Here is a 23,376-nt window from a genome sequence, read left to right on the forward strand (position 1 = left end):
ACCTGCCTCTGCCTCCCAAGTGCTGGGACTACAGGCGTGCACCACCACGCCCGGCATACTAGGAGTTTTTATTCTGTACAATCAAATGTAGCCATTCAACTTTTAGAAATTTATGCCAGGGTGATGATTTAGGATATATGCAAATATTAACCTAAGATGCTTGTGATGAAACTTGATAAAACAAAAATGATGTTGCTAATAAGTATGTATTGGTATAAATAGACTAACAGGAGAAAGCAGATATACAACAGTCATATACCACATTCTCCCATTTTCAAACCAGAAAAAGATGTGGCTAGGTTATCTTGAAACCTCTGTGGCCAAACTTCTGAGAAATAGGACTTGGGAGTAATCACTTGCTTCTTTTATTCATCAGTGCTTATGTTTTTCCTATAATAAATACATAATGCACTTACAATAAGAAAGTGTTTTTTGGGTGGTGCTGGGGATTGAACCCAAGGCCTTCAATATGCTAGACAAGAGGATCTTGTGGGGTGAAAGAGAGCTGGAACTGACCCTCAGTAAGCCCAGAGAAGCAGCCACTGCTCACTCTGACCTGCCTCTGGTCACTTAGAAGAAGCTAAGTCTATATACCATTTTCACCCAAACTCTATCCCAGGTGGCTTTGACTCTGAATTTGACTAAGAAGCTTTTCCCTCTCCCACCTGGACATCCTGGAGCCCCATGATATTACCTGTGCATAATTCATGGTCTCCATGGTGCTGTCATAAGCGGAGCGCAAAGAGGCGAAGTTGATCAACACATCTACCTCTGGGTGCTTCTTCATGGCATCAGCCATGTTCTTAAAGACAGGGATCAGGATTTCCTTGTGTCCCCAGTAAAACTTCTGCTTGTGGTCCCCACTGCAAGACAGCAGACGACAGTCAGGACACCTTTAACACATCAGGCCTAGTGATTCGGGGAAGAGGGTGAGGGGAGGAAGTTCACCAAGGTAAGGTGAGTATGCAAGGTCTATGCCCTCAGATAGTCTTCATCTAAAGGGAAAAGGAGCCCAGGAACACGGACTGCCCCACTCCCTTTCCCTGCAAAGGCAGGAAGCTGACTGACTTCTAAGCTTTATCTAGAGGAGCTAAGGAATCCCACTTAGCCACTCCCTGCCTTGGTGTGACTCACGTGAAGGGGTAGACCATGGCAGCCACTGAGGGTTCATCTCGGGAACACACGTAGTCAAAGTCCAGCATGCCTTGCACAGCCCGGGTCTGCATGCCCCACACGATAGCCTTGGTATGGCAGCTGAACAGAGTGGCGCTCTTTCCTAGTGGGCAAAAACACAGCGAGTGCACCCAGAACATGTACCCCTGGGAGACCCATGGGGCTGCCTGCTAGCCTCCTCATTCCCCAAGTCCAGTTTGGTAGCTCTTCAAAACAGCAAAAGAATGTTAAAATAATGATTGCTGACAAACTGGGAGGGAGGAAGGGCCTCAGTTTTTCTGGAAGGAAGCAGCAGAGAGAGCAAAAAGGCCTAGTGATACTTACCTGGCTAGAAAACAGCTCCACAGTGAACAGAAGAGGACTCCCCACACAGAGAAAGGGGCCCACAACCAAAGACACCTGAGAGAATTGTTACAGGACTTTCTTCATGTCACAGAAGAGCTAGTCAGGTTATCTAAAAAATGTCATTTTTAAAAAAGGTTTATTTTTATTTATTTTAATTTTTTCCCCCTTTTTTCCCTTTTTCAGACAGGGTCTCCCTGTAGCTCCAGCTGGCCTGGAACTTGCTACGTAGACCAGGCTGTCCCTGAATTCACAGAGATCCGCCTGCCTCTGCCTCCAGAGTGCTGGGATTAAAGGAGTATGCTGCCATGCCTGGCTCTATTTTTAAATTTTTTATGTGTATGAATGTATGGCCTGCATGTATGTAGGTACATCCATGTTGTGCAATGTCCACAAAGGTCAGAAAAGGGCATGGGATCACCTAGAACTTAAGTTACGGACAGTTTTTGCTGTCATTTGGGTGCTGGGATTTGAACCCGGGTCCTCTGAAAGAGCAGCCAGTGCTTTTAACCACTGAGCCATCTCTCCAGTCCCTATTTTTTTTATTTATGCATTATGTGTGTGTGTGTCTGTGTGAGTGTATGCCACGTTATGTCCATAATAGCCAAAAGATTTTGGATCCTCTGGAGCTAGAGTTATAGGTGGTTTTAGGCCAACAGACATGGGTGCTGGGAACCAAACTCAGTTTCTTTGCTCTTAACCTCTGAACCATCTCTCCAGCCTCCAAATGTGGTCTTAACACTTGATACATTTTTATTTACTTATTAATTTATTTATTTACGTTAATGGTTTTTTTTCTTGGAGGGGGACAGCTGGCTGGAACTTGCTATGCAGATCAAGCTGGCCTCTGCCTCCTGACTGCTGGGATTAAATGTATGTACCACCAAGCACAGTTGACTATTTATTAAGGAGAATCTCATATATCCCAGGCTGGCCTTGAACTCACTGTTGCTGAGGATGACCTTAAATTCCTGATTCTCTACTTCTACCTCTGAAGTACTGAGATGAGAAGTGTGCACCACCACACCCAGCTCTCTCTTTCTTTCTTTCTGTTTTTATTTTGTTGGGTACAGGATCTCACAGTGCAGCGGAGATGAACCAGAACTCATTATGTAGCACAGGTTGGCCTCAATCTTATGACAATCTCCCTGTCTCAGCTTCCTGAGTGCCGGGATTACAGGGATTAGCCACCTTGCCCAGTTTAAACTTTTTTTTTTTGGTCTTTTTGAGACAGGGTCTCCCTGTAGCCCCAGCTGTCCTGGAACTCACTATGTAGACCAGGCTGGCCTTGAACTCACAGAGATCTGCCTGCCTCTGCCTCCTGAGTGCTGGGATTAAAGGCATGCACCACCACGCCCAGCTAAACTATTTTTAAAGTCACTAAAAAAACTGTTCAGCTCTCCCCATTTTGGTGGCCTGAGGACTTTAAACAACTCCCCAATAATGCTTATCAGCCTGTAAATCTGGACATAGAACCAACTCCAGTCAGTGTTTGAATGTTCATGAATTCTAGGTCAGTAGAGGTCCAGTGCAGTTTGCTGCTACCAGGACAGAGGCCAAAGCAACCTTATCACTGACTGAGGTTCTGGCCTGGGCTCTGACACAAAGCAGGGGAACAGCAACCTGCCAGCATAGGGCCATGATCTTCTCTCCTATGCCTCCCATCCTCCTTCCAGATGGCTTTGCTGCTGAGAACAATATTAAGACAGCTTCTCTATTGGCAGGAAAGACGTTAATGGGAAAAAGGGAACAGAGGAGGCTGCTGGCAGGAGTGAAGCCATCAGTCAAGGGAAAGGGCCCTTGATCACCTGACAGGCAGGTGACCTTCCCCTTTGGCTCCCTGCAAGTCCTGCTGGAAGAAGGCAGCCCTTGGAGGAGGTTCTGTGTGTCCTCAGGGAGAGTAATACATCTAACCCAGAGGCATCTGGTATTCATTAACCTACTATACTACTGCAGGCTTGACTAACCAAGATCAAGGTTGGATTAAATCCCTGTGCAGGTCAGTAGAAAGCTTCTCCGGACAGAAGGATCCTGATTTGTGAAAACCTGGAATTTACTGTCCCCTGGACCCAAGTTTCCAATGAGACATGGGCTCTGAGAGCGAGAGCAGCCACCTAATCCTGTTTGCATGTTTTCTAGTCCCAGGAAATTGAAGCAGATACATGGAAATGACAGTGGTCCTAGGCCACCAGCATTACAGCCAGGATTACATAACTTGAGAAGAGCTCAACTGTGATGGAGAGGAAGACCGTAAACAGTAAGGTTCCGCCATTCCCAGAAGAGGCTTTGCTGAGCCAGAGCACTATGCCACACATGACATCTATCTTGAGAGATAAAGATGAAGCCCAAATCTCCACAAACCCACCCACACCTCCTACACAACAGGGTATAGCACAAGTGTCTTACTTTCTCAAGCACAGGGTAAACCAAGCCAAAGGGGCCACTGGCAGCCCCCAGCATCAGGAAGGCCACAGAGGACCTTTGGAGTGGAGTGCACTCCGCATGATCTGGTCTCCTCTCTGACCCACTCTTCTTCTGTCCTACCACTTCACCTCTACTTCAGCTGAGTGACCAAATAAAGGCTCCTTCCTACAGTCTGTTTCCCCTATGGGAAAAAAGCTTATTGGGGACTAAGTCTGTCCCTGTTCTGCACATTGATCTTATCTTCCAGGTCACAGTGGATCAGGCTAAAGGCAAATAATGGAGGAATTAAAAGCTGGTAGGCAGGGGTGGAGAGGTGGCTCAGCTCTTGTATAGGACCCAAGTTTGGTTCCCAGCACCCACATGGTAGCTAACAACTGTCCATAACTCCTGTTCCAGGAGATCCAATACCCTCTTCTGGCCTCTGAGGGCTTTGTATGACATGAGTGCGCTTACATACATGCAGGCAATACACTCACACATAAAATAAAAAATAATAAATAAAATATTTAAAATAATTAAAAATAAACTTTTTTAAAAAGCTAGCAGGTAAAAGGCTGCAAACACTGCCTTTGTTCAGCTATTTGCACTCTTAGCTAGGGGTCTAAGTTATGTCAGAAGACTCTCCTGCTCCTAGAGCTGTGAATGCCAGTTACATGGAAGGCTTAAGTGTAGCTCAGTGGTAAAGCACTGTTTAGCATGGGTTCAATTCTAAGTACTGAGAGGGGAGAAAAAGGCCACAAGGATTGTCCCTCACGCTGGCAACTGACTGGTTTATTCAACTGGTCAATGGGCAAATTGTTTGTGTGTGTGTGTGTGTGTGTGTGTGTGTGAGAGAGAGAGAGAGAGATAGACATACAGACAGATAACAGAGAGACAGACACACACACAGAGAGAGAGAGAGAGAGAGAGAGAGAGAGAGAGAGGAGGAGGAGGAGGAGGAACGTGTGTACACAGAAAACGTCTATCGTGAACTGTGACCTCAGACCCCAGACAAACCCAGATCCTTGCAGATGCTTACAATGATCTGATTTAGAGATACACATCACCTGCCCTTCCTGGCTTCTATCTCTCTAACCTGCTCTTTCACTAAACCCCAGGAGAAACCTACACTGGCCCAGGTCTGAGAGCTCTGGGATACAGCTGGCAGCTGAAAGCTGAAGCAGGAACGTGAGGCAACGATGAGTCAGGGTTGAGCCGTGGCTCCCTCCTGCAGCCAACAGTCACAGGGGCCCACTGCTCCCTAACACCCCCCTTTCAGGTAGATGGCCCTCCTTCCCAGCACCGACTCTCTTGGCATCCCTGGCTCTCCAGAGACATGGATTGGCTCTTGCTTCTTCTGTGTCTCCATCTCCCTCCCAAGTGAGGAGCCAGAGACAGCCACACAGTGAAGAGTGCGGAGCTGAGGAAAGTACTAAGCAGGAGAGGAAGGGTCAAAGAGCAAAGACTAAGGACTTAGGGGCCGGTCACATCGAGGTGGGGACAGAAAATATACCAGACAACACTACAACCCACCAGGGAGGGAAAAAACAAAGCACACAGAGAAACTGGAACCCGCTAACAAAGCCACACGCAGAGTGGGGGCAGGGTGGGGCATCCTACCTTGCAGGGATCTTGGACTTGGGACTGAATCTGTCAAAGAAAATGACCAAGGCAACTGAGTGAACAGCTGATGGCTGGGGGCTTTGGCAGAAAAGGGTGGAAATGGGAAGTCCCACAAACAAATCCTTTTGGTGCTGACACTCTTGTCTATTCCACAGTGGACAGCAGGAATAAAGCCAACAGAAGAGGTGCAAGTACCACTGGGCAGCACAGAAGGAGGCAAGGACAAAGGATCGGGGCACAAAGAAGAGAGACCCTCTGAAGGGGCAGCTGGGCAGGGTACTCCCATCTGGGCCTCTGGGTTGGCGGAGTCACACCCTCTTAATGCCAACCTCTCTGTCCCCATGCAGTACAGTAGTGATTAAACTAGCATGGTCCCCAACATGCCATTCTCCACTGTGGACAAAGCTGCCCCCTTGGGGACTGCAAGGCAGTGTCTTCTGATCATGAGCTCCTAGAGCTAGCATGACTACAATGTCTCGGCCCAGCCTGCCTACATGAGGAAGAGGCTCCAAGGCTCCATCAACCAGGGGGAGGTAGTACCACTCATCTACTGCTGGTGTGAGGGCTGGCAGGTCACCTCATCACTCAGAACAGAGATGAATTAGGTGATGTACGGATGGGCTAGAAGACAAGGGCTCACAGGGAGGTAAAGTGTATTAAGAGCCCCCACTAGTGGGGGTAGAGAGACTGTTGTTTAGGAGCTGGCTTTGCTGTCTCCAGCACCCAGCTCGATTTCTACTTGAGTCTGGGAGAACGTCCCTTCTTCTGAGTCTGCTGACATCTACCTGTCTCCTCCAGACTCTCAGGTCAGTTCACAGCCCCCAAGGAAGAGGGGGGGAAGAAGACACAGGAGTGAGGTGACTAGGCAGTGTGGGTCCTCAGATCCAGGCTGCCCACTGGGAAGACTCAAGTCCTTTCATCCTCAAGAGACCCAACTCTCACCCCATGCTGAAGCCCACTCCGCAGCCAAGCTTTAACAGCTTCCCCACAGCCTCTGCCAAGCAGGTTCAGAACAAGGAGTCAGGAAGAGCACCATAGGCCTTTCTGTGCACTATGCAAAAGCTTCTGGAAGTTACCTTGGGGCATGGCTGGCTTGGCCTTCTTTGCAGGTGCCACCTCATCAGCCCTGGACTCAGAAAAAGATGCAGTCCTGCTGGGGGCTGGAGTCTGGGTGATGTAAGGAGAGAACAGTTATGAGTCACAGGTGGTGGCTGAGGACAAAAGCCACTGGTCCTGAATGCCCCAAAGCAGCAACAAAAATTATGCACAAGATTGTTAAGACTCACTACATAGCCCAGGCTAACCTGGAATCCACAGCAATCCTCCTGCCCAAGTAGCTACCACGCCTGGCTCAATGGTGTTCTTCACAAACTGCTTTCTTTTTTAAAATGTTTTTATTTATTAATTTTTCTTATGTGTATGAGTGTTATACCTGCATGTGTGTAAGTGCACTCGTGTTGTGCAGTGCCTGTGGGGAACAGAAGAGGGCGTTGGATCCCCTGGAACTGGAGTTATGGATGGCTGTCAGCTGCCATGTGGGTGTTCAGATTCAAACCCAGGTCTTCTACAAGAATAGCCAGTGCTCTTAACCACTGAGCCATCTCTCAAGCCCCATTCATAAACTGTAGAACTTAATATGAGCCAACAGAGTCTCTAAATAGGTAAGATAACTCCCAAGGTCCCTCTCTCAGCAAGAAGAGTCAGGATTTCAGCTCTGGTTTGGTTTAAAAACCCTTTGGTTTTGGCCGGGCATGGTGATGTATACCTTTAATCCCAGCACTTGGGAGGCAGAGGCAGGAGGATCTCTGTGAGTTCAAGGCCAGCCTGGCCTACACAGTGAGTTCCAGGCCAGCTGAGGCCACAGGGAGACCCTGTCTCAATTAAGACCCAAAAAACAAACAAACAAATAAACAATCAAACAAAACCCTTTGTTCTTCCATTATTCTATCCTGACTGGGGCACAATCATGTACAACTTCCCCTGTGCCCCTAAATGCCAGAGCAAGAGCACTGTGTCCTGTGTGATACGGGGAACAAGATAGTTAGTTCTTTCCTTAAAGGTGGGAGGAAAGCCGGCACCTACCGATGTGCTCCCACTGGCATTAAGGAGGAAGTTGGCAGTGTGAGCTGCTGTGGGTGGCTGGTTGGGGATGGGCCGGTGGCCCAGGGCCATGCCTACAATGGCTGTCATGTGAGTCTCTGTGCCAAACACATGGATAGGGATTCCAGTGGTCTTCCCTATACAAAAAGGAAAAGAACCCATGATTCAAGAGACTTGGAGTAAGTGCCCCAGCCCACAGGACTCTGGTGAGGCCCCTTAACAGTCTCTCACAGCACCCCTCCCCCCGTCTCACTCAACGCAACGCCTGGCACTTTCAGTGTAAGACTGATTATCCAAGACAAATCAGCTGTCAAAATTTCACCACCCAACAAATCTTTCAAAAGATCACCTGTTGACAAGAAGAGGAAGCAGCAGCTCTACTGGCAAGCCTCAGGTGGCAAGCCTCAGGTGACAAGCCTGGTGTCAGCCTGGGTCCTGGCTTTCTACTCTTCTACCCTTGTCATCTGTGGCTGGCACTATGCCTGCCTCCCTGACCTGGTCTCACTATTTCTAAATACCCTTAAAGGCTGTTTCCCCCAGGGCACTGGCCTTACTTCTTCTGCACAGACCCAGGACCTTTACCTGGCTGTTTCCCCACCACTGAGCTCAATAAAAGTGCCACCTGCTGAGAAATACCTTCTCTGACCTAGAGGTACACCACTCTCCACACTCACCCATCCTCAGCACCACCTTCACTTTAGCTAAACAGATGGAATCTAGCACTTGGTACCACTTTGTGTGATGGGGGCCGGGGGGTGCCATAGATATCAAATTTGGAAAAATGAGAGGATGAGAAGGTTTGCTTTTTCCAATTAGAGGGCGAGCTCATTAGCATGAGTGTCTTCTGTCACACTCTGAAACTTCACAGGAAGCGAGCTGATCTTTGCAAGCAGTGCCACAACTTCCTAGCTGGGCTGCTTCTACCCTGGCCATTCTATCTCCTCCCACCAAGAAGCCCAATCACTCTCTCAAACCACAGCTGAGTCAAACTGTGCTGCTCCTCTGCTCAAATACAGAATGGCTGCCATGTCACAGCCATGACTGCCGAGGATCCAAACAGCCCATCTCCTCTCTCCCTTGGCCCCAGTCCACGACGAATGATGCTCCCATACTCAGGCCCACTCCCATTGGACGGCCTTGAAACTTGCCCTATACAGATAGCATATCTAAGTGGTTCCTTCCTCTTCTAGATCTTTGCTCAAATGTCACCTTTTCTAGTCGCCTGACCTCCAGCCCTGCTTCACTTCATGGAATTTAGCATGCCCTGACACTGTAGTCAAACTATAACCCTGGTACCCAGCATACTACCAGGCACAGAGCAGGCATTCTTTATTTGTTAAATGTAGAGCTGACACTCTCATCCACCAGTGGATGGCAGAGCAGAGAAGCAGAAGAAAACTGCATACCCTAAAGGAAAGTGGGAGAGCAGGGATGAGCACAAAGACCCTCTTCCAGGAGTGTCAAGCCACCAACCCTCAAGGTAGAAGGAAGAGAAGACCCCATCTTACCAACTTCTCCCATCACCCGTAATCCCTCTTGATAGTTGGGGCCACCTCTTCGGACAAAAATTGTAACTTCATGCTCCTTCAGGGGACCCTGGTAATCTCTAATTGCTCTCACAATGCCCTAGAAGGCCAAAAGGACAACAGAGATGTGATTAAAACAAGGCAGCCATAAATCAAGTGTTTATAACCATGACAAACAAATGTATAGGCGTATACAACAAGGGCTTCTTTGAACAAAGCATGGCAGGTCCTGGTGGTAGAGGGTTGTGGAGGATCATAAACACACGTGCTGAGTGAACTGTGCAACTCAAGGCTTAGCATGCAACCCTGGTCATGCTGAGGCGTGACCACGGAGCAGCCACAAGCCATAGCCCTCAACACTGGTATACTGGGCTGCCAACATCAGCAGGGCTTGCTGGTCTCCCTTGTTCTGGCTACAGCTTTTCTTACCTCTTACTGTAACTGGGGTGTGGGATCTACATCAGGGTTCTACGTAAGGCTTCTCAGAGGGAAGCGCCTAAATGATTTAGGGGTACAGCTCTTACAATGGATATCCAACTAGTCTGGAAAATGAGAGGCTACAAAGATGTGTAAGGTTGCATTTCACCAAACAGAGGGCTGGTTTATGAGCTTGAGGTCTAGCTACCGCTACCCAAAGCACGTCACAGGACGTTCTATACAATTCCTGCTCCAGACCTAAGCACTCCCTCGGTGAAGTTGCTTTCTGTACTGCAGGGCTGCTTCCACATTAAAACAAAGCTGCTGATGTAAACCTGTCTCCATGAATCACGTCCAATTAGGGAGACCCTGCTGTAGACAGGCCTGATGCATCATGCTCCTTTAACTTCTAGAGAGCTCAGGCTTCCCAAGTGAACACAATTCATTATTCCCAAAACATAGATAGAATGACCACGTACGGTCATTCTAGACTTTTGAACAGCCTCCCTGAGCATGACAACATGAAATAATGAACAGCCTCCTGAATAGGCTGCCTTGAAAGAGGGTGACTCAAGACATGGTTCTGTCATCTTTGTGGACTGGCAGTCACATTTTTTTTAAAGCAGGTTAGAACCCTTAGTCATGCCAAGCAAAAGGACACAGGCTGAGAGAACCCTGACTAGATGAGGTCATCACATGCTGTCCTCATTTCAACCTTTTTGGAGCAGAAGCTGGTGACTGACAGGAGGACCTCTACCCCCACCCCTACCCCCACCCCAAGTATGGAGAATCCAGAGAGTTGGTGTTAAAAATGAGAAAAATAGCCGGGCATGGTGGTACACCTTTAATCCCAGGACTCGGGAGGCAGAGGCAGGTGAATCTCTGTGAGTTCAAGGCCAACCTGGTCTACATAGTGAGTTCCAGGACAGCTGGGGCTACAAAAAAAGACCAAAAAATAAATAAATAAAAAATAAAAGAGAAAAATCAAGCCCAGAACTGGTTCTGCGGGGAGGAAAAAGCAAGACTCTGACTTCTGGATATGCTTCAGATGGGAGAATTATGTTCCAGCTACTTGCATAGAGAATGCAGCTTCAGAGCCACATGTCCTGCTCCAGTGTCTTCTGCGTCCTCCACAAAGACCCTAAAACTGGGCTCAATCTCCAATACCAAAAAGAAAAAGAGAGACAGACAGACTGATGCTAGGTCACAAGCCCCTCTCTAGACCAAGGCAATGCATGGGAACTTGCCTCATGCTCACTCTGCTTTCCCCAAGCCCATTTTCCCCAGAAACTGCACCACTGCTTGTGGCTGGTTACCTTGAAGGTGGCAGCCACGTTGGTGAAGTTTGCAATGCTGCCTCCGATGATGAGAATCTTGCCTGGATTTGAAGTAAAGACAAAGTCAAAAAATGGTTAGAGAGGTAAAAGACTTGAGCTTAGCCCCAGAAGTTCACCTGAAGGAATACTGGCTCCTTTGAGCAAGGATCTTCCAACTGTAAGGAGTACAGGGAGCAAGCAGAATGATCTCTCCTGGTATCTATCTATTCAGCCTCATCAACTCAATTCCATTACCGAACTACCTCAAACCCACACTCTATATCACTCTTGGCTAGCACCAGAAGTCCAGCTTCCTGTCTGGATACCTTTCATGGGAATCATATTTTCTCTGTCTTAAGGGGAACTGGTATACGTGGCCCAAAACAGGGAGGAGAGAACGGGATGGTAGGAGTCACAGAGCCCAATAAGCTATGAGAAGGTCACTAAGGACTGAGTTTATGTTAGTCAAAGCAAGAACACAGAGAAACCATTCTTCCTCCCTCATTTCTATTTATGTAAGGCTGTATCACACACACATGCCCTTCTTGCCCAACAAGAGCCCCCTCTGACTGATGCTGTCAGTGTCCATTTGCACTGAGGAAAACAGTGATCCAGAATTAAATGCCTAGTCCCAAGTTGCAAAGGACCAGGACTACAGTCTCAGTGATTTCAAGCACTAATTAGTGCCATTCCAGGAGGTACGTGTGTGTGCACATGCATGCCAGTGCCTCACCATCTGGATGCTTCTCTCGGGTCATGAGGGAGAGGATGGTCTTGGCGTAGTCATAGGTCTGTTGCTCACTGGGGGCACCTGAGTACTCCCCATAGTTAGCCAGCTCGTTGACACCTCCAAGATCACAGATGGTATCGCTGCCAGGAAGACACAGAACTCAGTGCCAGCTTAGCACAGAGAAGACAAGCCTGGTATACACAGTTGTCCATTATCCCCACAGCCTGTAGACCCAGCCTTGCAGACCTACAACCTTCAACCCTCATGCAAGCCTCACTTGAAGGTTAATGTGCTCTGAGACTCTCCCTGGCAGAATGCTCTGCCAGCTCCAGGGCACCAAGGTCCTGGGCAGTCAGTGTGGGTAAAATGAACAATGAGCACCTGCCTGACATGACCCAAAGACACAAGAACTAGAGCACTGCAAGTGTCCCTGTGGAGAAAATGCTGCAGTCAGGACAGCAGGCCAGCTGAGGCCAATCACACAACTACCACACTTTTAGAGGAAAAAAAACCTGCTAGTTATTACAACAGGTGTAAAAACATGGCCTCAATACGTCTACAAAGTAAAAAGGGTAAACGTCCATCTGGACCTTAAAATGTGTAGGGAGGACAGACGCTCACTTTCCAGTGTGCCTGATATACTTGCTGCTGTTGTATGAGGCACACACCACCAATTATAAGAATTGAAACTCATAAAATGAGATTGTTTCAAATTAAACAAAGTTTCAGGAGACACTGTGTGCAGGGCAGGTGCCCCCAGAGTCACTCAAGTCCCTCAAGGATGTCACTGCATTCATCTGTCCAATGAGTTCCTGGCTCACACCCAGGAGAAACCGGAGACACCACATGTAAGCAATAGTTGGTCCTGGCTGGCAACCTCTACAATTCCGTTTCTAGGCACTCCACATATGACACTAGGTGGACCTGGCCAACAACCTTCTACCACCCCCACTTCTGTCACCTGTATACCACAGAGGCACCGCCCCCAGCCACCATGGTCCAGATCCTCCCCTTGGGGTTCAGCAAGGTCAACTTCAGGCTTGCCCCACTTTTGGCATCCAGGTCTGCAATGTAGGCTTCCTGGGGAACCAGAGAGCAATAGGTGGCCCTTAGAGCACATCCTTCACAGGATCCCAGACCCCAGGACCACACCTCTCCAACTGAAGGCACATGAAAAGGTTACTCAAACACCATAGTAGAGTCGGGGAGAGGGGACTGTGCAAGGTCCCAGATGCCTGGGACAAAATATGATGGTATCTTCAAAGTACCCGAACCACCCACAGCCAGTCATCTCCTAGAGCCAAATTTCTCAACTGGCATTCCCTGACTTCAAGTCCTCCGCCCTCTGCCTGATCACTCTGGTTCCACCTCACTCCCCACACCAGCTCCGGCCCTTAGCACATCCCACACCCTCCTCCACTCCCTAACCCTCTCCCTTCCCACAGCCTGGCTGGATGACTTCACAGGAGGCCTGATCCTGCTGGGAGGACTTCTGAAGAGCCTGGGGCAGGAAGGGGCAATTAAGAGGACAACAGTTCTGACAGGATGGGGGGCCACTTGGACTGATCCAAGAAGCAGCAAATCAAGTTAAGAGCCCAGGGAGGTTGATTGAAAGTGAAGTCTAAAAGGATTTCTGGCCAGGATTCAGAGGCTGGACTGCTTCCTATGCCTACCCCCACCCCACTGGGATTTTAAGAAAATTAAATGATTCTCAGTTTTTCTTTCTCTGCCAAATACATAGCCCAGGAGACCAAAGGATCATCTGGGATTAGTCACCCTGTCTCTTGGCCCCATCACCTTCTTCGAACCTGCCTTACCTCTGGATATGCCTCACGCCCAAAGGGGGGAGGGAACTCGATGTCACCCCACTTCACTTTGCAGATGTAGTCAGCTGTAGCATCCACCTTGGCTGCCAAGTCAAGGATGTAGACACCATCTTTGGTCACCACTGGGAGAAAAGTAGATAGAAGTAGTCAGCCACCAACTCCAGGAAGAGGCAACCATCAGCCCCAAACCCTCCGCCAGCATCCCCCATGGAGTCCCACCTATGCCCAATAACCAGAAACCAGACTGGCCCTGTGGAGACACAGCTTGCCCTGGCTAAAGAGAAAGCAAATCCTATAGAACACTCCCTATGCCCTGACCTTCTGGTAACAGGTCAAAGGAAATGTGTCCACTGCCATGGCAGTTTTCAGACACCTTTATAAAACACTATATTCCCTGCCTTAAATATTCAACCACTGACCCATTCATAGCCCTGCTGTTTTTAAAAACAAACAACAAACAAAAACACTTGCTGGAAGTTTAGCTCAGTGGTAGAGCATGTATGTGAGAGGCCCTAGGTTCAATCCCTTGCACTCAATATACTAATAAATAAATAAAAGGCTGGTGAAATGGCTCAGAGGGTAAAGACCTTTGCTGCCAAGCATGAAGACCTGAGTTTATCCCTAGGACCTACATGGTGGAAGGACAGAACTCACTGCTGCAAGGGCAGCTTGTCATCTAACCATTCTGTTGAACCTGAGTGTGGCTGTATGGTGGAAGTAGAAGTTCAAGCAAATTTGAGGCCAGCATGGGGTACACAAGACCTTAGAAGCCCTAGCTGCATATTTGGGACCCTTGGAGTCTGGCTAGGGAAGTCTTGGTATCAAGTGGCTGCAGGGTGTCCCAGAGTACCTTGGGCCACTGGCTAGCATGAGTCATCTGCAACACTTTACTGGGTATCCATTTTAGTTCTCTTTAGGCCATTTAACTAATTAAGTTAGTGCACAGCCATGTGGCCCATTAGAAGGGGCTGCATCCTCAGCTGGAATTTGATTTGGCTTCCCCAGCCTCTTGGACTTTGTCCTGAAAGGCCTAGCCAGAGCCAGCTGGGGCCTCCTGCCTCCTTCACAGCTTGAGCACCTACAGCAAGCTCTTCCTGGGGTTAGGGGCTGTAAATGATTGATGAACTCCCTGAGAGGGAGGGCTAGTGGGGCCTCAGAGAGCGCCACGAGGAAAGAAGGGTTGGGGGATCAGATCAGAGCCTGGGAAGCCTATCCCGTAGGCAAGAACAGTGATTCAAGGAGTCTGATCAAAGCCAGGACTTTCCCATCACAGGACAAATTAGGAACAAAGAAAGAAAGTGAAACTGGTTAAAATAGGAATAATTACAGCCTGAGAGCTCAGAAACAAAAAGTGGCACTGGAGACCCTTCTATATAGGGACACCCCTTGGTACCCACACAAGTCTTGTATTGCTCCTTGGTAAGAGAGTCCAAGCTCTTTGAACGCCCAGACCAGGGTTACTGTAGGTGTGGGGATTCTTGCCCCATCCCACCCCGGCAAAAAAAGTATATTACCAAGGGGGTTGATCTCAAGGTAGGTGAAGTATAGGTCCTCGTAGAAATTGAAGAGGCCAGAGATGAAGCTGGCCAGGATTCTAGAGGAGAGAGAAAAGAGTCAGTCAGTCAAGCCATCAGTGTATAGACTCAGCACTCCTACCCCCATCCCCACAACATTTCACTACCACCAACAGCTCCACTTCCTGACTCCAGCCCTGCTGGCCATCACTGTCCTCTGCTAACCCTGCTCCCTGGATATCACTCTTCAAACACTGAGCCAGAAAGGAGCTGTCAGGCTTAGAGCCGGAGAAGGCACCAGACAGACAGAGGGCAAGGAGGTGATGAACAAGGCTGGCATATTGCAGACTGATTCCAAGCCAGCGCCTCCCCCATGCACGGCTCTCTTCCTTTAGGACAAGGATTCCTCAGGACAAAGCTGTTCCAGGTAGGGAGGCCCACCCTGCTTTCTCTGGCCTGTACCCAGAGCCCAGTACACTGGTGTTACATTGGACTCCTCATCCCCAAAGCTGCAACCACGACCACACCATCCCTCTCACTCAACTCTTTCTTGTCCTCAGGAGCATGGACCAACAGGTGTTTCTTAATGTCCTCAGGATTCAGCTTCTCATCCACAGCGACCAGCAACTTCTTAGCTTTGGCATCCACATCACCCACATCCATGCCCCCTTCATGGTGGAACAGGACGTAGTCCCCTTCCCTTGTGGCATAGATGCACACATAGAACTCCTCCGCCTTGCAGGTAAAGATAGCATAAAGCAAGCAGGTGAGGGTGTTGAGCTGACATGGGCCTGGAGGGACCTCACACCATAACAGGAATCCAACCCCTGTGGTATCATTTCTAAACCCCAATACAAAGCGTTCACCCAGGGAGGATCTGTTTGTCACCTTCTGCTCGGGGACAAGAAAAGACAAAGTGCCAACCTTCCTAGCTAAGTCAGTGTGGCCCTATCTAGGAAAGGGATCCTGCCTCCACGTCTTTCTAATCCCAATTACTGGGAAGTCTGTTCTTTACCTGTCCTAGTTCTGCTCTGCTGCTAACTAAGCTCTTTTCTTCATCTCCAGACTCCTCATTCAGATTACAGGTCTAGAATTCCCTCAGACTATGACAAAGCTTTGAAGGCCCTGGTCCCCTTGGCTTTTCTCCAACAGCTTTTAACCCTCCTTTCATCATTTTGGGGGAAAATCACAAAGTTCCAAGAGGGAGAGGACCCACCTTGTCCACTGCCTCACATACCTGATTGTGGGGGACAAAGGGTTCGATGAGAAAGTTCTTGAGGAAGCCTCTGGCCTTGCCAACCTAAAGAGAAATTGAGGGAGATAAAGTTCAGATACATGGCATGTTTTGCACCCCAAGGCAGAAGGCAATGGGGTCCAAGCACTACCACCATACCTGGCAAAGAAAAGCTACTCCAAAGGCAGATGGATGGGGTCACAAATAAACTTAAGAAGCTCTCAGGATATTCCCTTTGCATTTTCATTTATTTGTTTATGTATTGGGGGGGGTGTGCAGGCCACATCACATATGTGTACATTAGAGGACAACCTGGAGGAGTCGGTTCTCTCCCTCTACCAAGTAGATCCTGAAGACTGAACTCAGGTTGTCAGGTATAGTGGCAAGTGCCTTACCCACCAAGCCATCTCACTGGCTGAGACAGAGCCAGGCAGGGAGATGGGAACCTGGGTAGGATCGGGGGGAACACGCTGCTTTGTCTGCCTTGAAGTAAGCACAGTGACCCAATCTGAGGACAGGAGTTCAGGTTTGGAGGGTGGAAGAGAGAATGGCCAGAGACTTGATTAGGGAAAACTTTCAGTGTTTTCTGGCTGAGGCCAACAGGCCTGCAGAGCTAATCAGTTTGAGTGGGTCCCTGGCAGCAGCAGAGGTGAGACAGCCCTGTGTCCTGAACCCCCCGCTCAGCCGCCTGTGCGTCATTGCTGAGTCAGGAACCAGACAGTGATCCATCAGAGGTAATGAGCCGCTCCTGCCGGTACGACACAGCTGCCAGCTCAGATGTCCCTGACATCCCCCTCCCATCAGCCTGTTTCTGGGAAAGGAGTATGGTGTGCTGCCTGGGGACACTGCTTAGTACCTAGCCCCCCTACCCCCACTCACCTCAGGGGCCTGAGAACTCAAAGGTCAGATCCCTCTACCCGTGAGCCCATAAGCAGCTTCAAGGCTACCTCTCCACCCATAAGAGCCAGAGACTGCAAAATGCACAGTAAGAGCTGGTTTGAGGAAGCCCAGCAAGGAAGATGTCTCTGATACCACCTTCATCCCTCCTTCCAGGGCAGTCAAGGAAGAGAGCAGCCTATCCCTGGTCCATGCTCACCCCAGATAAGTACCATCTCTGTAGAATCCTATACAGTCTTTCCCGGGTTAAGCCAAGCTTCAGACCCCTACCCCCTGCTTTACACAGTTTGATCACTGAGCATCATTTAGCCTTCTAAAACCATAGTTCATTCGAGCTCCCTCATCTATATAGCTGAAATTAATCACTGAGCTGAGAGAATTGAATTTACTCTTTTGCATTAATAACTGTCTCATCCATGGCTTTTGGCCCAGTATATCTCTCTTGCCTAATGCTTCTGCAGCTCCCTTTTCCATCTTGTTTTCAAGCCGCCCTTTTTGGTAAGCATGTCGTCCCAAGCTACTGCGACCTTACTGGGGAAGTGGGAGAGAAGCAGTTCACAGAATGAGCCTCAGCGTCCCATCTCCATGCTGGTGGTTAAAGAAACAGACTATTAGACAGGCATGGTGGCCGCAAACCTTTAGTCCCAGAACTGGGGAGGTAAAGAGGATCTCTGTGAGACAGAGACTAGCACAGTCTACACAGTGAGTTCTTGGTGACTGGGGCTATAGGGAGACCTGTCTCAAAAAAAAAAAAAAGACTGTTTCTGATTTCCCAGTTGTTCTGGAGCCATAACTGTAGTACATCTTGTCTGAACCAATAACAAAGAACTGATTCCCTGATGAGGAAGCTAGGAATGAGCACCAAGACAGGACTGCAGCTAGGGGCGCACCACAGATCCTTTCCAGCTATGTGACTGGTCGGGGTATCCAGAGAGATTACCATGCTGTTTGTCACATCTGCCCCAGCCCTGCACCACACTTACCGTGGCTTCATGTCCCAGCCGTGGTTTCAGCCAGGACTTGACTCCATCCAAACTGAGATTGACCCCAACTAGGCCAAGTTTTCCTCGACGTTTGATCAGCTGGTCTGGCTTAACTACCAAGCTCTGAAATGAAAAGGGCAGATCTACTCCCAGTTGCCCCCAGATAATAAAACTTTCAGAATGAGAAAAGAGAGAACAGTATAGGAAGGAAGACTTTAGGGAGGCCAGGGAGGCTTCTGATTCACCCTGCTCCCAAAGCTACCTCATTTGTCTATCAAGGTCAATTCCTGAAGCTTCCCTTACCTACCCCAGCCTAATCTTTTGACAGCCAGGAGTCTAGAGCCAGTCATGGCCAAGATGAGGCTGGCATACAGTAGGTGTTCAGTGAACACCTGTTAAATGAGTGATATCCTACCTTCCCCATGTGAGTTATTAGCTGCTTTATACAACCACACACTCAGAAATCAGCCAGTCCTTGTGTTCTAATAGACCCAGAGACAGAGCCTTAGGACTACCAAGGGAGATCATCTGGCCAACTCCATCACCGTATTTAAACCCTGTCTACAACAGGCCAAGCAGTCAGGCCCTAGCTCCAGTGCCAGGCAGAGGGAAAAATCCCACACCATGGGGCCTAGTTCTGCTCTCTGGGCCTTTCAAAGAAGTCTAAGAGCTTCCCAAGTCTGTCCCATATAGTTATATAGGGATCTTAAAAGCTACTCCAGACTGATCCCCTTCATGGTTGGCCATCAGCCATCTTCACAAAGTACAAGGTTGCACTTTTTTTTAAAAATATTTATTATTTTTATGTGTATGATTATATTGCCTGCATGTAGGTAAGTGCACCCATGTTCTGCACTGCCCTCGGAGGACAGAAGAGGCTGTCGGATCCCCTGAAACTGGAGTTACGGATAGTTGTTAGCTGCCATGTGGGTGCTGGGATTCGAACCCAGGTCTTCTGCAAGAACATTCAGTGTTCTTAACCGCTGAGCCATCTCTCCAGCCCCAAGGTTGCACTTCTTAATTGTCCATTTTGGGGAAGGGAGCTATACACCTGTTTTTATAACATCATCTACCAAGGGCCAGAGAGCACACTAAATACTTCCTGGACATTGTTGCTAATCTTTATAGTTCATAAAATTTTATCCCTGGGGCTGGAGAGATGGCTCAGCAGTTAAAATTAAGAACACTGGCTGTTCTTGCAGAAGACCCGGGTTCAAATCCAAGCACCCACATGGCAGTTAACAACTGTCCATAACTCCAGTTACAGGGAATCTGACAGCCTCTTCTGTCCTCTGCGGGCATTGTACAACATGGGTGTACTTACGTACATGCAGGCAATACATGCATACACATAAAATTAAAAAATTGAAATTTTATCCCTATTTGACAGATGGAGAACCTAACTCGGAGAAGTGAAATGGTTTGCCTTGGGCCACACAGTTCATAAATGTAGAAAGGTGTGATTTGGATACCACTTTGTCGGGTTCCAAGCCCAAATGGACACAAAACCCTGCTCAGCTAGAAGCAGACATATAGGCAATCTGCAATCATGTAACTCCTAGGGATACTTCCAGCAAATTCATTGCTTTCTCTTCCTCAGAGCCTAGACTGGAAAGAAGGGGATAGGGTGGAGACAGAGCTCACCTGGCTAAGAAGCCAGGGGTGGTCCTGCAGCAGATGGGCCCAGTCTGTATCAGGAGTGACCCGGGCGTACTTGAACCGGTTCTGAATGGCTGAGGTAGTGCAGATGTACTTGTAAAGGAGTTCTTTGCCGGTCTGCTCTGAAATCGCTTTGGCTGACATGGCTGGTTTACCTGCTAGGGTGAGAGGAGCTGGTCAGCTGAGGGAGGAATGTAGAGGCACTATCTACCCAGCAGGGCAGATCTACTCCCAGTTGCCCCCAGACAATAAAACTGGATCTTGGCTTTCCTCAATAGAAAAAGGGCTGCCCTAGCAGGAAGGATGGAAGAAGATACAAAAGGAGCTTTATCATCTGGCACACAGATCTAAATCAAGAGAGAGAGGTGAGGGAAGATGGTGAAATATCATGAAGGCAGCACCAAGCATGGCAGTTATACCTATAATCCCACAACCTAGGAGACAAAAGAGGAAAATTAGGAGTTTGAGGCCAGCCTAAGCCATATGCAACCCTCTTGGGGAGGAAGGGAGGGGAAGGAGGGAGGAGAAAGGGAAGAGAAAGGGAGGGAGGGAAGGGGAAGAGGAAAGGGAAGGGCCTGGAAGGTGAAAGTAGCAATTTCTCTAGAACTCTTGGCCTGACCTTAACCTTGCCTCTACTCCCTCTGGGCAAGCCAGCTCAGCGACAACCACATTCAGTCCTGGGCAAAAGGCAGATCAAAAGGGAAGCCAGGAACACCAGGGGTTTGATCCAAATGTGACTGCTGCTCTCTGAGGTGGGTACACACACTGAAATACCCTTATGTCCTCTGACCTGTGAGGAAGACTGCTGGAATGGCACAGACTGGCCTTGTTTTCCCCTCAGGTTTCATCTCCCTCATACCCTGACTCACTCATATACATCCCCCTTACTAGGCTACAGGCCAGGCCGGCAAGTTTACCCTCAATGCCTTGGTGGGGTGGGAGGAAGGGGAGAGTCATCTCAAAGCTCTTTTCTCCTGGGACACTAGACTCCTACCCCAGAGCACATAGCAGCCACAGGGTGGGGAACTATGACCTACAGTACATCCCATCCGCCCACTGAGTCATCTAGTTGCTAACTTGGTGCAAAACCCACTAAGCAAAACAGAGGCTTCTCTGGGACCACCTTGTACTGGTCATTTCTTAACTGGGGAAAAGCCATCTTTAGTGACATGTACAAAGAAGTTCATCATAGGAGCTGGGGGCGTGGCTCAGTGGCAGACTGCTTGCCTAGCATGCATAAGGCCTCGAGTTTTATTTTTTTTTGTTTGGCTACAAGAAAAAAACTCATCTCATGTGAGTCCATAAACCCCACTGAGTCATACTCCCCTTTCTTAGATGAGAAATCAAAGTTCAGAGGGGGTAAATGAACTTGACCAAGAAGCCCAATTGAGCAGCAGGACTTGAACCCAAACACTCTTTAACACCTGAGTTTCCACTCAGTCTCTGTAGCCTGACAGAAAGACCATTTCTCCAAGGACTAGGCCCACTTCGCTTCAGGAGGGTCTGTGATGAGAATTCATTTATCCTTCCTGCCCACTACCTTGCCAGACACACCCATCTTCCCCCAAGGCAGTGTGTGAAGAAGGGTAGAAAGAGATGATAAAGGAAACTCAGTTGTGCATGCTATGCACCAGGCCAGATCAAGAAAACTACTCCTGTCTCTCCCAAAGGCCCAGAATGAAAGCGGTCGAATTTGCTGGGGAGAGGGTCAAGCACACATAAAGGAGGGTGGAGTTAAAGCTGGCTGTTGACAAACCTAAGAAGGCTGGTCACCTTTCCCAGCTCAGAGGTCAGTGTCATTGGGCCACATTGTACCCCTAGCCAATAGGCAACGCTGGTGGGGCTTCCGGTTCTAATCCTGGGCTGCATTCCCCTATCTCTAACTCACAATGGGTACTTTCCACCTGGGGTCTGGCCCAAAGTGAGGTAACTGTGAAGGGACTGGAGACCTTCCCTGTTTGGGACTTCTCTTGAGATGGCTTGTAATTCCTTAGTGTGTTTCTGAAGAAGACGCCCCAACCAGCCCCACTGCCCCACAGTCCTCCACCCCCACCCACTCCAGTTCCATTTCCCAAGCTTCTTGACTCAGACCAGAAAAACTGGTCCTGAAATCAAATGGGTACACCCCCTCCCCCTCCCAAACAGAGTGCAGCCCAGGGCACATCAAGCAGAGACAGGAGGGGACATCACTGACCACCCTCAATCATTTAGACACTTTTTTTTTTGCTTGTTTGGTTTTTATTTATTTATTTATTTATTTATTTATTTATTTATTTATTTATTTATTTATTTATTGAGACAGAGGCTGACTATGCAGCTCTGGCTGGCCTGAAACTTGCTATGTAGATCAGGCTGGTTTGGAACTCAGAGATCCCCCTGCCTCTACCTCTCAAGTGCTAGGATTAAAGTTGTGCATCACCACACCTGGCCATTTAGACACCTTTGACAAGTGAGATCACACACCTCAAGAGAAAGAAAGTCCCTTGGCCAACACTACCAAGGAAGAGAAAAGTCTGACACTGCCAGTCTGACATGCTCAGAACCCAGCACCTCCCCAAAGAGACCCAAATCCCAAGTGAGAGGATGAGGGAGAAAAAGTGACTTTAGGCAACTGAAGGAAATGGGGGATGATACAGGATAAAAAAGATTTGCCAGTTTGTCACTAGAGCACTATGGCTTAGGTGGGGAGGCTGAGACAACTCACAGACGAACAGGAGAGAGAGTCTAGTTTCTCACCAAGGGGGTTCACCCACCCAGGGAGGCCTCGGTGAGATCAATCAAAACTTCAATCACTGATGCACTGCTTCTTTAAAGGTTTGTATTCTTTTCAGAATCTGAAAAGCCTGGAGAAATGTGCACATCTTCAAATGTGTATCTGTCACTATGATTTGATGGCCTCCAGACTGACCACAAACAAGTTAAGAAAAAAACATTTGTTCTTAGAGACAAAGGGACAAAGTATATCCAAGTCTGGGATTAGAGACGGACAGACAGACAGACACACGCACACTTGGCCAGAGTCTTAGGCTGCCTCAGTAGCTGAATATGCTGTCAGATTTGTGACAGATGTTTTCTGAGTAGAGCTGGGACTCCAGGAACTGTTACCTGGTAACAGTAATCTGTCAACTCTTCTGGAAAAACCATGCCAAGGAACCTGAACACACTGGACCTTTTGAGTTGAATGGGGTGTTTTCTGCAGACAGGATTGTGTTCACTTCCAGCAGCTGCTATGAGCAGAAGGAGCCCATAGGAAAGGCTGAGTGAAAGAAGCCTGTTCTCTGGGAAGGTTCCTCTGGGACACCACCAGGAGAGAGGAACAAACCACTGGGGATGTTACTTGGGTCTCTTTCTGGAAAGGACAAAATGCTCTTATTTTAAGGTTAATATCCATAGTGTTGGGAGGGAGTGTGAGGGGGCATGTAAAGAAAAAGGATAGAATTCTGGGTGTTTCTTGCTGCAATGGGAGTGTCTGAATGGGGAGAGAGATAGTAGCTGCCCAGTGTCTGCAACTGCTTTCTGTTACTGCGCCCCATGCTGTTTAAAAAGCTTTCTAAGTGGTAGAAATTACCCTTTCAGGGCAGTTGTTGCCCACCCAATATTTCAGAAATCCCAGAAAGTTAAAGGGAGGAGAGA

General features: G+C 48.6%; 1 protein-coding gene across 6 annotated transcripts in view; it reads right to left on the minus strand.

Annotated features, from left to right (window-relative positions):
• Positions 1 to 23,376, minus strand: part of Acly (ATP citrate lyase) — a 74,884-nt gene that overhangs the window by 50,116 nt on the left and 1,392 nt on the right. The window contains exons 2-17 of one of the 6 annotated variants that reach the window (XM_017798710.2): positions 20,777 to 20,799; positions 19,729 to 19,889; positions 18,085 to 18,207; positions 16,208 to 16,270; positions 15,515 to 15,705; positions 14,971 to 15,050; positions 13,448 to 13,578; positions 12,592 to 12,710; positions 11,634 to 11,770; positions 10,901 to 10,962; positions 9,150 to 9,267; positions 7,624 to 7,778; positions 6,618 to 6,708; positions 5,539 to 5,568; positions 1,135 to 1,276; positions 695 to 863 (exon numbers count right to left, since the gene is read on the minus strand). In XM_017798710.2, coding sequence (XP_017654199.1) covers positions 695 to 863; positions 1,135 to 1,276; positions 5,539 to 5,568; positions 6,618 to 6,708; positions 7,624 to 7,778; positions 9,150 to 9,267; positions 10,901 to 10,962; positions 11,634 to 11,770; positions 12,592 to 12,710; positions 13,448 to 13,578; positions 14,971 to 15,050; positions 15,515 to 15,705; positions 16,208 to 16,270; positions 18,085 to 18,207; positions 19,729 to 19,889; positions 20,777 to 20,799 — 1,795 coding nt within the window. Of the gene's footprint in view, positions 1 to 694; positions 864 to 1,134; positions 1,277 to 5,538; positions 5,569 to 6,617; positions 6,709 to 7,623; positions 7,779 to 9,149; positions 9,268 to 10,900; positions 10,963 to 11,633; positions 11,771 to 12,591; positions 12,711 to 13,447; positions 13,579 to 14,970; positions 15,051 to 15,514; positions 15,706 to 16,207; positions 16,271 to 18,084; positions 18,208 to 19,728; positions 19,902 to 20,776; positions 20,800 to 23,376 lie in introns of all 6 variants that reach the window. The other 5 variants (XM_008835267.1, XM_017798711.2, XM_017798708.2 and 2 more) reach the window with 5 other exon arrangements.

This window comes from Nannospalax galili, unplaced genomic scaffold, assembly GCF_000622305.1.
Source record: "Nannospalax galili isolate Female #2095 unplaced genomic scaffold, S.galili_v1.0 scaffold137, whole genome shotgun sequence".
In the NCBI taxonomy this organism is placed as follows: Eukaryota; Metazoa; Chordata; class Mammalia; order Rodentia; family Spalacidae; genus Nannospalax; species Nannospalax galili.